This window comes from Buteo buteo, chromosome 7 (genome assembly GCF_964188355.1).
Source record: "Buteo buteo chromosome 7, bButBut1.hap1.1, whole genome shotgun sequence".
NCBI classification, from domain to species: Eukaryota; Metazoa; Chordata; class Aves; order Accipitriformes; family Accipitridae; genus Buteo; species Buteo buteo.
This window is the reverse complement of record NC_134177.1, coordinates 34,737,810-34,752,074: the sequence shown is the minus strand read 5'-3', so window position 1 is coordinate 34,752,074 and position 14,265 is coordinate 34,737,810. Positions and strand designations below refer to the sequence as shown.

General features: G+C 48.5%; 2 protein-coding genes across 2 annotated transcripts; both read left to right on the top strand.

Moving 5' to 3' along the window:
- Positions 1-24: 24 nt before the first annotated feature.
- On the top strand, positions 25-7,141 carry LOC142032942 (schlafen family member 11-like). The gene is given in 5 exon segments (XM_075032350.1): positions 25-455; positions 724-1,047; positions 1,049-1,830; positions 3,567-3,695; positions 6,255-7,141. Coding segments are annotated over 4 exon segments (2,082 nt in total). The 5' UTR covers positions 25-455; positions 724-730; the 3' UTR covers positions 7,109-7,141.
- A 607-nt stretch (positions 7,142-7,748) lies between these two features.
- On the top strand, positions 7,749-10,864 carry LOC142033283 (schlafen family member 11-like). Its single transcript, XM_075033166.1, has 2 exons — positions 7,749-7,759; positions 8,006-10,864. The coding sequence occupies exons 1-2, from the start codon at positions 7,749-7,751 to the stop codon at positions 8,874-8,876; spliced, it is 882 nt and encodes a 293-aa protein (XP_074889267.1). The 3' UTR covers positions 8,877-10,864.
- The last annotated feature ends 3,401 nt before the right edge of the window (positions 10,865-14,265 follow it).

Sequence of the window (14,265 nt, the reverse complement as noted above, 5' to 3'; positions counted from 1 at the left end):
CGGCCCTGCGCCCGCGTCCCCCCGGGAAGGCAGGGCCGGGCCCGGGCCCGTTCTCCACAACCACTGACTTGCAGTCCCCTCGGCCGGTGCCCAGCGCTGTCCGGGAACGGGCGCGGGGGGGAGGCGGAGCGCCGCACCGAGCCCCGGGCCCAGCCCGGCGCGGGCAGAGGTGCCGGGGACAGCCCCGCCGCCATTTGCGACGGCCCTGTCGAGCGGGGCACCCCCCCGGCCCGGCCGCGCAGTTCCCGGGGGGGCGCCTGGCTCCGCTCTGCAGTCCTGCGGGGGAGGGGGGCGGGCAGCCGGCCCCCGCCCGCCCCGGAGGGCTCTGCCTGCGGCGCGGGGTCTCGCCGGGCTCCTCGGCTCTGCCGGCCGCGGGCGGGGGGGGCCCAGGCCTCCCCGCGATGGGGAGTCGGTCGGAACTGCTGCCCTAAACGGCCCGCGGCTGCCTGCCCGAGGTATCTGGGATATGGCTTGTACGTAGCTTCAGGGTAACTTAGAGCCCGATATGCAAAAGAGCCCAATAAATTAGCTTACTTGACATGACGTCTGCGGGTGTCTTTGCAATAGCCTGTCTTTGATTTGCTTGTGTGTTGCAAGTAATGATTTTTATTTTCCAGTTTATTAAATCTAGCGTGTAAGCCTAAGCCAAAGGCGTATGGTTTCCTTTGTCACACTGCCGTGTATAATCAATGGTGAGGTGTTTTTAATAATTTATCATTTCAGGAGCAGGATGGCCAGACAAGAAGGGCAGCTGCTGATTAACTTGAAAACGAACTATCCCAATGTGGTGGTAGATATTGGGAAAATAGTTTTAGGAGAGAGACCCGGAAAGAAGACCTCTCACAATCAGAAAAGGCAACAAAAGGAGCTTTCTATAGCCGTGTGCGCATTGCTGAATTCAGGAGGAGGAGTAGTGAGGATGGAGAGCGAAGATAAGAACTACTGCTTTCAGGAGCACGGCATTGGTCTGGACATTGAGCAGAGCCTCGGGGGGTCCGTGGACAGCACCAAGACCAGCGGATACTTCACATGGATGCAGCAGCAGTCACTTGCTGCTTTTTGTTAAAACATGGAACTGTGGAGGTCCAGAGCAGAGAAGTGCAGCCACAAAGCCGCGTATCTGTAGCCTGAGCACTGGTTTGTCCCGTAGGTCTTTCACTTTGGTTGTCCCTATGAATTCAAGCGACGTTGCTGGATTTCTGAGGAGGAAGGAAAGCTGTGCCAAGTGCCATGATGAGAATGGGCCAAGCGCTGAGAAAGCTCTGCTGAATTTTGATGGGGGAGCAAAGGAGACCCCTCTGAACACCGAGGAGTGCAACTTCCAAGATGCCACTGCCAGGTTTTTAAAGAGAGACAAACTGATTGTTGGGGAGGTCCTGGATTTCACAGAGACAACACATATTGAATTTAAGAACTTCTCTACAGAGAATATCTTGGAATACATCAGAAAAACCCTTCCAAATTATGTCTCTGCCTTTGCAAACACTCAGGGTGGTTATTTATTTTTTGGAGTGGATGACAGCAGTAAAGTCATTGGAAGCCATGGTAAAGTGGGGAAGGAAGCTTTAGAAAAAACAGTAGCTGATACCATGAGCTCAATGCCCATCCATCACTTCTGCGGCTCTCAGGCTGGTGTGCATTTTAAGACTTACGTCCTGAGCATTTATGACAAAGCAGAAGGCTTGCAGGGCTATGTATGTGCTGTGCGAGTTGAACTGTTTTGCTGCGCTGTTTGCTATGATAACCCTGAATCCTGGATAGTGACAGGTGACATGATCGAAAGACTGGGCATCGGGAAATGGACAGAGCTCATGACAGCTGCAGACCCAGGTAAATATCTGCATTTACCTTAGCGCCAACTTAATTTCTGCCTTGGTTTGTAAGCTTTCAGGAGGAAAGACCAACTTCTTTTGCCCTGTGTTCTCACCAAACCTAGAAAAGGGCCTTTGGCTCATGGCACAGTCACAGGCACTGGGGGTGACAGTATGGTAACTGGCCTCCAACGGCGAACCGTTCTGTGAATCATTACTCTCTGAACTGGTTCAGGAGGACTTTTTGAAGCACTCCCAACTCAAATAAGCCTTCCGAGGGATCCCATATGCCCCTAAATGAAGTGGAAACATTCAAAATCGCCCAGGAGCTTCTATTAATGAGAATTGCAGAAAAATTTTGAAGCTGGCTTTGTCTGTTAAGATGCTTAGGAGGGAGTGGTGGCCTGGTGGAAATCTGGCCCCTTTAGGTGCCTAAAAGGGGGTTATTTTGAAAAATAAAAAAGGCCTTACTGGTACTGATCCCCATGGAGTGAAATCTGCAGCGCTTGATGCACTAGCAACATTTAACCTCTGTGCCCTGGTTTCATCTGCGTAGATCCAGCATCCCGGCACAAGTTGCATGCCAGCACTGAAGTAAAATAATCATTTTAGCTGTAATGGTGGTATCAAACTGACCTGCAACTTTTCCTCTCCTTCCCCTTATCAAGTACTAATAACATCTGTAATGAAGTCAGCCACACTAGGGTAGCTACTAAAACCTGGCCAGTCGTCTCTTCAGAGATCAGCCTGAGGTTGAGGAAAATCCTTTCAAATCTGCAGCTCAGCAAGCAATGCTCAGTATTCATCAGGCTGCTAACCATTTCCCCTTTCTGAGGCTCACACACATTTCGGATATCTACCGAAACGTCACTTTGCACACCTGGTGTGGCTTCGTCGTTGTTAAAGGCTGTTCTAAAGGAGCAGGGGTGCAAGGCTTTGCTTGTTTTAAGGCATGTTGTCCCGCTTCATTGTGAAATCCTTCCCCTGAAAAAGTTATGTCCTGCATTTTGTTCCATCACCCCACAAGACATGTCAGAGAGAGTCCTAGAGAGTTTATTCTCACCACAGATTTGAATAAGAGTTTTTCACTCTTAAGGTGAAACTAATCCTCCTTTCCTACAGGTTCCCTGTAACACAGATTTCCCTTGAGTGTGTATCCATGGCAGTGACCGCATGAGCAAGGCATATACTAGTCAAAGGGGACCTCCAGGACCAGCGGAACCCCGGCATGCCAGGTGGCTCTGGCCTTGTGTGAAACCTCTCCTGTGGCCCTGGTCTGCACTTAGAGCTGGAATGTCTGGTGTCTTCAAAGGACACAGTCACACAAAAGCCAGAGAGGCTGATGTTGATGTGGGAGGGGAACAACAGCAAGGGCTTTTGGAGATGTGCATCTACTGAAGTGACTCGTGGTACACGTAGGTGGTTCCTGTAGCATGCTGGTGTGCTGAACTGGCATGTCAGGTGTCTTTCACCTGTGCACCAGGGTCCCAACAAACTCATCCCACATGGGGTCTAGATCTAGCCTTTGAACTGTAAAGCCATCTATGCTGTGAGCCCTCCCTCTTCTATAGCAAATCAAGATCCTGTTGGTTTGACAGAATACTGCCATTCTTAACTACGTAGGCAGCGTTTTCTTGAGTAGGATTGAGAGGGGAGGTTTTAAATTGATCATTTTACTTACTTTTTAGTGCTGGGTTTTAAAAGTTCATATGGAAGGATTTTGATGGGTATAACATACTTCTTTCTTCCCCCAAGATCTTTCAGATCTGGCTGATAAATTTGAGAATGAGCTCAGCTTAGCAAATGGTCCTCCTCTTATCAAGCCAGTTTATTCAAAAGCTGGTCTCCAGTGTGCATCTGAACTCCGAGAATGCGTCTACCCAGGTAAGCCATTTTTTCTGGATATTTTTTTGAATTTAAGATTGTATTTGACAGAACTTCTAGGAAGGTAACGTGATATAAATACAAGATTTTAGGCAAACAACTGCTAGGATATTTAAAAGATGCAGTTGCTCCAAGAATGTTGATTTCTCTGATTTTTCAGGTGTTTTGATCTCTTCTCCCGTTTTTGTCACCAAGTATAATCCCTAATGCACACAACTGCTGAGAATATACCTAGTGTCCCAGGGGTTTGAGCACTGTCTTCCCTCTGTTATACTCAAAAGTCTTGTTATGGACAAAAAAGAGAGAGAATAATTTATTTCTAGCATAACTAAGCAGTCTAATCAAAGAATTATCATTAGTCAAGGTCTAGTTATTACAGATAAAGAAAGAAAAGGACAATAAATGAATACCACTGTGAAAAAAGTAATAATAATAATAATAATAATAATAATAATAATAATAATAATAATAATAAAGTTACCTGCACATTTCCTAGTATCCATCACTGTTCCTGGCGTTACACTCAGCCTTCCACCGTCACTCAGGATCCTGCTGTTGATGGCTCCAGTCTGCTAGGAGTTGTTAGGGTGAGTTGTCAGCATCCCCGGTTCTTTCATCAGGAGTACGTAGTTGATGCTGATGGTTTCTGTCTCCTGCTTCTGGATCCACTTGGGGTCACATGCTGTAGGTTTGCTAATGCAGTTTTACACCTTGTTCTTTCTTCACTGGTCTGCAAGTTCACTGCTTCATTGGAGTTTAGTAAACATGGCACATTTCACAGAAGTTAGATGCTTGTTCTGTGTTACCCTTAAAACCAGTTTTGCTCAGCTCTGGAGCTGCATTTCTTTATCTGACCTTCTGAGAGCTGTTTCTGGCCTTGGGATCTCCTGTGCTCTGTCTCTCACTGCCCCACACCTGAATTCAGCCCTGCATCCTGTATCCCACATCTCAAGACCTCTGCTGTCCTACCAGACCTGTATTTCCGCACTCTGCATCATCATGTTATAGGCAGAAGGATTTCATCCTGTGCAGAAGACCTGTATAAATTGATGGTTGTTATCCACAGCCACCTGGTTATCAGAAAAAAATGCTATTACAGGCAAACAAGTAAAAACAAAGCTCCAAACGGGTCAGCAAAAATTCAGACAAAGCAACCAGACAAGCCCCAGACCTGAGGCCTTGCAAACTCAGTACACTCCCTATGGCTTGGTACTAGCAGTGCTGTATTGCTGGTCTGCAGGGCTAAGCGCCAAGTATTTGGGTGTCAGGTGTCTGATCGGCTTAGACATTTATCTCACCCAATAAGTTAATTCTGCTGCCCTACTCACTGCTACAGGGGAACTTCAGGCTGGAACACACAAGGGAAAGTAAAGCTTAGTCCTTACCATGCAGGGGTGGAGAACCTTGTTGTGCTTTTAGTTTTTAGGTGAAGACTGATTATTTCAGAAACACTATAAAAGCAGCGGTGGTTGCTGAGCAACAGATACTCCCACATACCAAGCCCTGAAAGACAAGGGAACAGAAGTAGCCAAGGGCAATGTAAATCCTATGTTCCTGCAGAGGAGGGCTGTGGCTTTAGGTCAAGCTCTGAGACACATGGGAGAGACCTGGCATTCCAGGTTCTTGTGCAGTATCAGAACCACTCCAATCAGTAGCAAACAGATACTTTCTCATTAAACATAGTCCATGGATTATTTTTTTTCCAAATTGTGACCTATGGATGTATATATTAATTGCTATTTTTTCTAATTAATTTTTGTAATTTTGCTATCTTTTCACATCTGTTTTCAGGATTACTCTCAGATGATTGATTTCCTGACTGGTTAATAGTGTTTTGGTACAAGGATATTCATTTGTTTCTTGATGAGAATGTGTTTTTTAAATGGAAGGCTGTGACACAGTCAGTGTAAATGTATGCTTGCCCTTGAGGTTTGTCTGTGTGTTATCAATGTGCATAGGTGTAATTTTAACCTGTAAAGTTAAGAGATGATTTGTGTTAGTATTTTTTAAAATCACTGTTACTTGTTATTTTGGAGGAGCACCAGGTTTAGCGTTGGGATGAGAAGTATCTTCATGTATTCCCCTCTGTTTAATAGGAATGTGTATCTATACATCAGGAGACTGATGATGCTCCTAGGTGCCTTTTTCCTTGTTATATGCATTGTGTTTAACCAGTCAGGAGTGTAGGAGATGCTGCAAGTGAGCTGCTCCATCTGGTTCCAGCACCAGTCTCTCACTGTGGCAGCAATATCAGAGGTCAGAGGAATACCTACCTAAATAATGAGAAGGGAGATAGAAAGGAGGCAGATCCCTCCAAAGAGACTTTTTCTTATTCCATTTAGAAGTCAGGCATGCCTGAAGCATGGAGTTTATATCTCTTTTATTCATTTAAAAAATCCTTACAGATTTACCACCAGGTATCATGGGAATGCTGAAGTTTTTACTCACACTAAATCATTTACTTTGATGACCTCATGGTATAATATATTCCTCCAGTAACTGGAGTGTTGAGTAAATTATTTTCTGTATTTTGTTTTTCTCATTTTTTCTTTTTTCTAGTGGGTTCTAGTGAAATCAAATGGAAGCCAGAAACCATCTGCACCGACCTATTCTCAGAGTATCCTGGATTAGAGGATTTAATGAAAAAACAAATCCATCCACTTAACAAGGGGGTACTGATATTTTCAAGGAGTTGGGCTGTTGACATTGGATTGCGGAGAAAACAGGATGTTGTGTGTGATGCTCTCTTAGTAGCTGAAAATGTGTAGCCAGTATTGTATACAGTAGTCAAGGACGCCCCTTCTGCTGAGTCTGAAAACTCAAGAGAAACTGCTTATGCATTAAAGCAGAAACTAGTCAATGATGGGGGATATGCTTCAAAAGTGTGTGTGATTCCCCAAATACTGCACCTGAATGGCACAGAGAACCAGATGGAAGTTGCAGAGGATGACATTTTCCAGCAAGAGAACCAAAAAAACCCATGTGGTTATGGCAGCTTGTACCCAGAAAATTACATCCTCACTTCCAGGGACATCCCCGCATTCCTGTGTGCACTTGTGATTGTTGTGCTGTGCTTTAAGTTCTACTTAAGTGACCATCTTGGCTGTGAGATTTTCAACCTTCTCACTCTCAAACAGTATGAGCTGCTCTCCAAGAACCTGCACAAAGCCAAGGACCAGTGTGTCCTTGGTGTTCCTGGAACAGGGAAAACAATCGTGGCTTTGAAGATCATTGAGAGAATAAGAAACATTTTTCACTGTTCCACAAAAGAGATACTCTACATTTGTGAAGAAGTTTGTGGGGTAAGCAGTAATGTGTATTTCCTCTTTTTTCTTTCTTTCATTCCATCTTCTGTACATACAGCACAAGCCCTGCTGCTTTCATATGTTTGCCAAATATATAACTTTGGCTGACACAAACATACAATAATAATCCCAATAAAGGTGTTAATATTGAAAGTATTATTGAGCTGAGCTCTGGCCCAGATCCAGCGTTCACTGACTGCAGGGAGAATCCCATGTTCAGTGATTGCTGGATGGTGTTAGACCTTCAAAAGACGATGGCCTTAGTTTCACAGGCTATCACAGCTGATGCTGACACCAAAACTACCCACCTGCCTTTCTGTCTCCACACTGCCTGTGCTGGGCCTGATGCAAGCTCTTGTGCAGCTGTGTTAGGAGCTGGCTCTTGGACCTGGGCCATCTAGGCAAGGAGAACAGAAACTGCTCCCCTTTTGGTAGAGGATTTCAGGCAGAGCAGTTCCCCAGTCCTGTTCTCGCTGTGTTTCCACTTGTGTCAGCACGGAGAGGTCACCAAGGCCACCACGCTGGACAAGGCACCTTGCATCAGGGAGTCGCAGCCCAGCTCGGGCCCAGCAGTGCCCAAACAGCAGGTCCTGGCCTTGGCAGGCAGAAGTGCTGCCAGTCCCTGCTCATCCTGGGGAGAAAAGGGTACCCGTCCTTCCCACGGGAGCTCGGGCACCACGCTGCCTTCCCTGGGCTGGGGAGAGCAAGGCAGAGGGACGTCCCTGGGGAGCCTTGCCATGGGGTCCCCATGGAGGAAGGGTGGGCCTGAGCCTCCTCCTAGGATAGAAAACAGCCAATCCACTGGAATAAATGTTTCCACCCGGAAAATGGTAGAGCATGCTGCAGCTGAAATAGGAAGCTTTGCATTTTTAGACAGCGAGCAGCAATAGCCCTCCAAGCAAAAACTCACTGAGAAATGGAGGCAGTCAATATGGATTTGTCTGCTTGCATCTTCTTTTTATTTACCATATGGTTTTGGGGGGTTTTGGTTTCTTTTTTTTTTAGGAATGACATCTGCCGGTCTGTGACACATGTTGCCTTCTTAAATGGGGACTTCCCAGAAGTGAAACACATTGTAGTTGATGAAGCTCAGAATTTTCGTCCTGAAGAAAACTGGCACCAATGTGCCCAGGAGCTAGTCAAGAAAAAAAGTGGCATTTTCTGGGTCTTCCTGGATTTCTTCCAGTCTACTCACCCATACGGTTGTGGTCTTAAGTTTTCAGAACTATATCCTCAGGAATGGTTGACCAAAGTGGTCTGTAATGCCAAGCAAATATACAATGTCATGTTTAATCTCATGGAGGAAATCCTCCAAGAACATAACACAGATATGCCCTATGAGGTGCTGGAAGAGTTGTTTAAACAGGCTGAATGTGCCCATTCTTTGTCAGGTGACTACATAATAGAAAAAAATATGGGAACATTTGAAATGGCAGAGTACGTGACCAGGCAGTGCAACAGCTACATCCAGCAAGGCTATCCCATCAAAGACACCGCAATCCTGTGCAGTACACAGCATGCAGCCTGGGTGTTCAGTCAGATACTGGAACCTGAGCTAAAAAGACAAATAAGGAAATGCAGGGTGAGGTTGGTCTTGGGGCTAGTGGAGAATGTTTTAGAAGATGTCATTGTTCTTGACAGCATCCAACACTTCTCAGGCCTAGAAAGGAGAATTGTGTTTGGCATCCACCCTGTCCCCGCACAAAAGGAGATATCTCTCAATCTTTTGCTCTGTGTGGCATCCAGAACCCACACCAAACTCCATTTGCTGTATCACAGAGAAAAGACCTTCTTAAAAGAGACATCTTTAGATGATGGTTTACTCTTACCTGGGCCTGTGGACACTAAAATGCTTTGCTCATTTTTTGTTCAGTGATATTATAGGGCAGCCTTAAGATTTTTTTTTAATGCCCTTTCTGTAGTCTATGCCCCCCCCCAAAAAAAATTAGGCAGTTTCATATATATATATTTCATCATGTGTACACCTGTAGGATGTCATAAAATTGATTTTAATTAAAGGACATCACCACCTGGAGAGAACAAATTGCTGAAAATGGCAATTGCAGAAGGAAGTCAACAATTACAAACTACTTGGATAAATCATGGAACAGTTTGGACACTTGTACTTTCAATTCCTCTGCTCTTTAAGCTGATGGCATATTCTGAGTTGTTTCAGCACTACCAGAGTGGAACCACTGGTTGGAAACACAACAGGGGCCATTCTTGTTTACATCCCTGCTGGTGCTGGTGCAAATGGTCAAAACACTGCTTTTTTTCAATGGTGGGGAGATTTTTGTGAATTTTTCAGCCAAATTGTCTCTTTTCTCATCCAAAAAGGTAGAGCCACAGCTTGATTTTGGGAGTGGTGGTGACTGTCTTCACCTCTGCTGCAAATGGGGCTATGGTTTTGCGGACACATTGAATCATCTTAAATGCAGGTTTCTGCCCATGGAGGCAGTTCTGTCCCCAGGAGTACAGTCCAAAACATCTCCTAAGCAAGCTCAGGTGTGCAACAGTGTAGTGAGTTAGAAACTTGGGGTTTTTTTGGCAAATTAGTCTTTAGCTTAGTTAAGCTCCACCTTGTCATGCAGCTGCCAAAGTGCGAGTGCTGGCATGAGGGGTAGCAAGAATGTGCTTCCTGAAGAAGGAGGCAGCGCAGGATCACAGTAAGCTTGAGGTTGGAAGTGACCTCTGGAGGTCATGTCATCCAACCCCCTGCTCGAGCAGGGACACCTAGGCTGCCCAGGACCATATCCAGATGGTTTTTGAATATCTCCATGGATGGAGACTCCACAACCTCCGTGGGCAGGCTCTGCCAGCACTCTGTCACCTTCACAGTAAAAAAATGCTTTCTGATGCTCTGAAGGAACCTACCGTGTTTCAGATTGTGCCCATTGCCTCTGGTCCTGCACTGGGAACCACTGGAAAGAGCCTGTCTCCATCCTTTTTGCACCCTCCCTTTGGGTATTGATACACATTGATGAGGTCCCACCTGATCCCCTTCTCCAGGTTGAGCAGTCCCGGCTCTCTCAGCCTTTCCTCATGGGAGAGATGCTCCAGTCCCTTAATCATCTTCATGGCTGTCTGTTGTACTCTCTCCAGTATGTCCATGCCTCTCTTGTGCTGGGGAGCCCAGAACTAGGCACAGTGCTCCAGGTGTGGCCTCACCAATACTAAGCAGAGGGGAAGGATCACCTCCCTCAACCTGCTGGCGACACTCCTCCTAATGCGGCCCAGGACATCAGTAGTCCTTTTTGCGGCAAGGGCACATTGCTAGCTCAAGTTCAACTTGTCCACCAGCATCCTCAACAGCCTTCTCTGCAGAGCTGCTTCCCAGTCGGTCGGCCCCCAGCATATACTGGTGCCTGGGGTTGTTCCTCCCCAGGGGCAGGACTTTGCAATTTTCCTTGTTGAACTTCATCATGTTCCTGGCGGCCCATTTCTCCGGCCTATTGAGGTCCCTCACTTGAGGCTTCTCCCTTGTGCTCCTCTCTTTTGGTAGCTGCTCACATTTGTACCCACTAAAGCTGTTTAGAAACTGCAGTGGGTCACCAAGATTTCCTCATTCTAACTAGGACCATTGAAGTACTGAAGTCAACAAGCTGCTGCAATATAGTGTGCATGTTGACAGCCCGATTCTTGCTGTCATGTCAAATTTGACATAAGCAGTATGGTTCTTCAGACTGATTGTGCAAAAACCTGTTGAGAATCTACCACATAATTACATCTTTTCTTTCTGTCACAGATGCCAACTGTTGCCAGAGCTTTGCCAATGTTTGTCTAGTAACGTAGTTCCTATTACTGCTTATTCTAATACTAGCTTTTAAAAAGCTTAATAAATAGTGACATGATAATGTCGTATTTGCCCAGAAAAAGAAAAAAAAAAAAAGAAGCTATTTCACTGTGGCTCTTGTACAATTGTACCAGCTTTCTGCTTTTCTGTAATAAATGGCTTCCTTTCGCAGAGGGAGAGGTCCTTCTTTGTACCACCTCTGCCTGATCAGCTGCACACAGGCATCTGGGCAGTGTGCGGTCAGTTGAGTCCCAGAGAGACTCTTCCTTTATGAACTGGGACCTGCCCAAAACCTTGGAAGCTGATATACTCCCCTGGGGAAAATCGCATCCTTACCATTCTTGGTCACCCAGCCTCAGCTTTTCAGAGGCCTTTCCCCTTACCCACTTTCAACGCACGCCTCTTCTGCTTGAGACGTGACTGTTGGCAAAACCCCACCAACCACCACTGCTCCCTTGCACAGTCCCAGCCTGCAGGACATTTTGAAGAACAGCTCACATCTGCTGCAGGAGGACACTGAGGAAGAAGCAGCGAGGTGTCTTGGCACTCCCAAAGAGCCCTGCACCCCCATGGGGCACCCAGCCCACTGGCCACAGACCCACGGCATCCCCATCAGCCAAGTGAGCCTGGCAGGAGTATGGGAGAGATAAAGTACCTTTGGGATTCAGCATGCGAAGTTGCTGCCAGCCCCAAAAGAAAGATCCCAAAAGAGGCCAACAGCACGGCCAAGCCTCTGTGCCTTGTGCACCTGCTGAGCAGCAGCCTAGGGGGAGCTGGGCTCTGCTGAGGGGAGCTGCAGGGAGGACAGGGCAGCCACAGTAGCTCAGAGGTGACGTCCCAAAAGTACCCTGGGCTGCACAGAGACCACCCCAACCATGCGACCAGTGTTCCCTTCACAATGGACGTCCTGCCAGGGCTCAAACCTCTTTGGCCATGGCCTTCCTGGGTCTTCTTGCTTTCCTGGACAACAGCAGAGCTCCTGGTCATGTCCAGGGCAGTCTAGTTCAAGGGGCAGGCCCAAACTCCTGACTTCTCTGGGAGGTTTGTTCTTATTTGCTGGGGGCACAGAGCCAACTAAACCCTAAGCTGTTAGACAGAAACACTGGTCACCAGAAAGCCAAGCTTCAACAAAAGCAAGACGGTGACCATTGCCTGTAGCTGCTGCAGGTGTTGCTGGGTGCATCAGCACAGCAGCAGGCAGGCACCAGCAGGGGAAAGGGGCACTCCAGGAGTGGTGGGGAGCAGAAGCATCAGCCTGATGTCTTCTGCTTCTGCAAGGAAGATGCTTTGCATCTTGAGAGACAAACATAATCCCAGAGGTTTGGGCTTTCCCGAGGTCAGCTGTCCAGCAGGAGCATGGGCCCTGCAGGCAGAGCAGTGTACCGTCAGCAGGAATGAGGGCTACAGCCTGACTTACCCTCACTGGCACTTCCCGCGTAACTCTTGCGCCCACCTCCTGTGCCCTCAGCTTGGAGTTAACATGACCTGTCTCTGAGGGAGAGCACATTCACTAAGTCCCAAGCCATTGGGAAGAAAATGTCACCAAAAGATAGCTCCAGGGCTGTGCAAGCTTTCTGCCGACTTCATCTCCTTGTGACTGCTACATCTGGGGCAGCTGCTGCAGTACAACGAAGAGAGGGTGCATGTGTACTGTGGGCTAGGCCTGGGCCCAACTGGGCGCAGAGCATGGCAAAGGCTCCCACATTTCCAAGTGTACCTGGCTGGTAAAGAGGGAGCTGGTCTCTTCTGGAGAAATAGGAGGAGCGGTTTGAGCAGGGTTTCCCCTTGTGAACATCGCTGCAGCCCCACCTACACACACACAGCCTGCTTCGTGAGGGTGGTGCAACACAGGACCGCTGCGGGGCAGATGCCCCTTTTCCACACGTAGCAACTGGAAGGACTTTTGTGTCCCTTAAGAGAGGAAAAGAAGAAAGAAAAGGGAAAGAAGCCGCCCCTCTCACAGGAGAGAGGAAGCTATAACTTCTGCAGTCCCAATCCTGCCCCATGAAGCTTTGTCCTGTCTCCGTGACTCCCTGCCCGGAGCAGAAGTATTTAGTCAGCCCTGCCTGTCCCAAGGGCTTGTAGCAGCGGTGTGATGCTGTTTCTCTGCAGTTTGCAGAAGGCGACAGAGCTCTGGCTGAGCACTGTCCTCAAGTAAGCCATGCCGTAGGAGTGAGCCTGTGGTTTCAAAGTGGCAGGTGGTGGGATGCTCCAGATGCGGATGAAAGGCAGCTCCATAGAGCAGAGAGCTTTGGCAGAGTCAAGCTACCCAGCTGAAAAGCTGCCCCCTGTAGCTTCCCTCTCCCCAGGCACAGTTCCTGCCTGGGATTTCATTGTCCCATGGCACAGGGTGGTGGCTGCACAGCTCTGGGTACCCCTGACAGTGCTGGCCTGGGTGCCCCGCAGCGCCCAGGCTGTGCAAGCCCCTGGATGCTTCCCCTGCAGCTCTGCTCCCCTGAGTGCCCAGCACTGCTCCTCCTCCTCCTCCCTCCTCTCCACCCATGGAAAATCCCCTCCTCAGCAGAGATGTACAGCTACAGCAGGGCACACTGCCAGAGACCAGGAGGTGCAAGGGCCACGAAGAGCGGGGCTACAGTCAAGCTGGTACAGCACAGCCTTGGGAGAGGGCTGCCCTTGGAGCAGGACTGAAGCTCCAGCCCTGCTTCCTACAGTGGCCTTTCCCTGCCGCACCAAAGCTCACCCACTGCCAAGTGCAGATTTCACAGCTACCGAGGAAAGACCCACAGCATCAGACCCAGTGGTGTGCAGATGGGGCTTTACTGAACAGACGAAAGCATTGGTGTTAACAGCCTGGCTGGCCGGCACTGGCGCTCGTCATGCTGGAGGAGGCTCTTGCTGGACATCTCTCTCGGGAGCCTTTGTGCCAGAGAGGCTCTCCTGGCACTTGCCAATGTGGACCAGATCTGCTCCGCAGGGCTGAGGAGTTGAACACAAAGCTCTGTAGTCTTGTATGCACAGTGAGGTGCAGAGCACCACTGCGAGTCTAGGCAGGACACATGTGGTGGGATCTGCTTCTGTCTGGAGAGAGCAGGCCCATGGTCCATGCAATGCAATCCCAGCCTGCTGCTCTCCGTGCCATGAGGGCTGTTGGGAAAAGACCCTCTTTGCCCAGGGGCTGTGGGGACTCAAAGGAAGGGCACTGCTGGGCAGGGGCAAACACCAGGCATGTTTGGAGATCCTTACCTGAGGATCCTTATCCTCCTTGCCACCACAGTAGTGGGCTTTTCCCTCTACCTTGTTGAGGAGGCAGGTCACTGCTCCTCACAAAGCCCACTGGGTAATGGGGAAAGGCTGCTATCGCAGCAAGGACAAAGTCTCACATCTCAACCAAGACCCTCCTGCCTCTCCCCTCTCCCAGTTGCTCCCACTGCCATGGTCCCATTCGACCCCACAGCCCCCTCAGTGCCAGCTGTGCTTGGGGCTGCAGAGAGGGACCTGGCATCGGGGACTG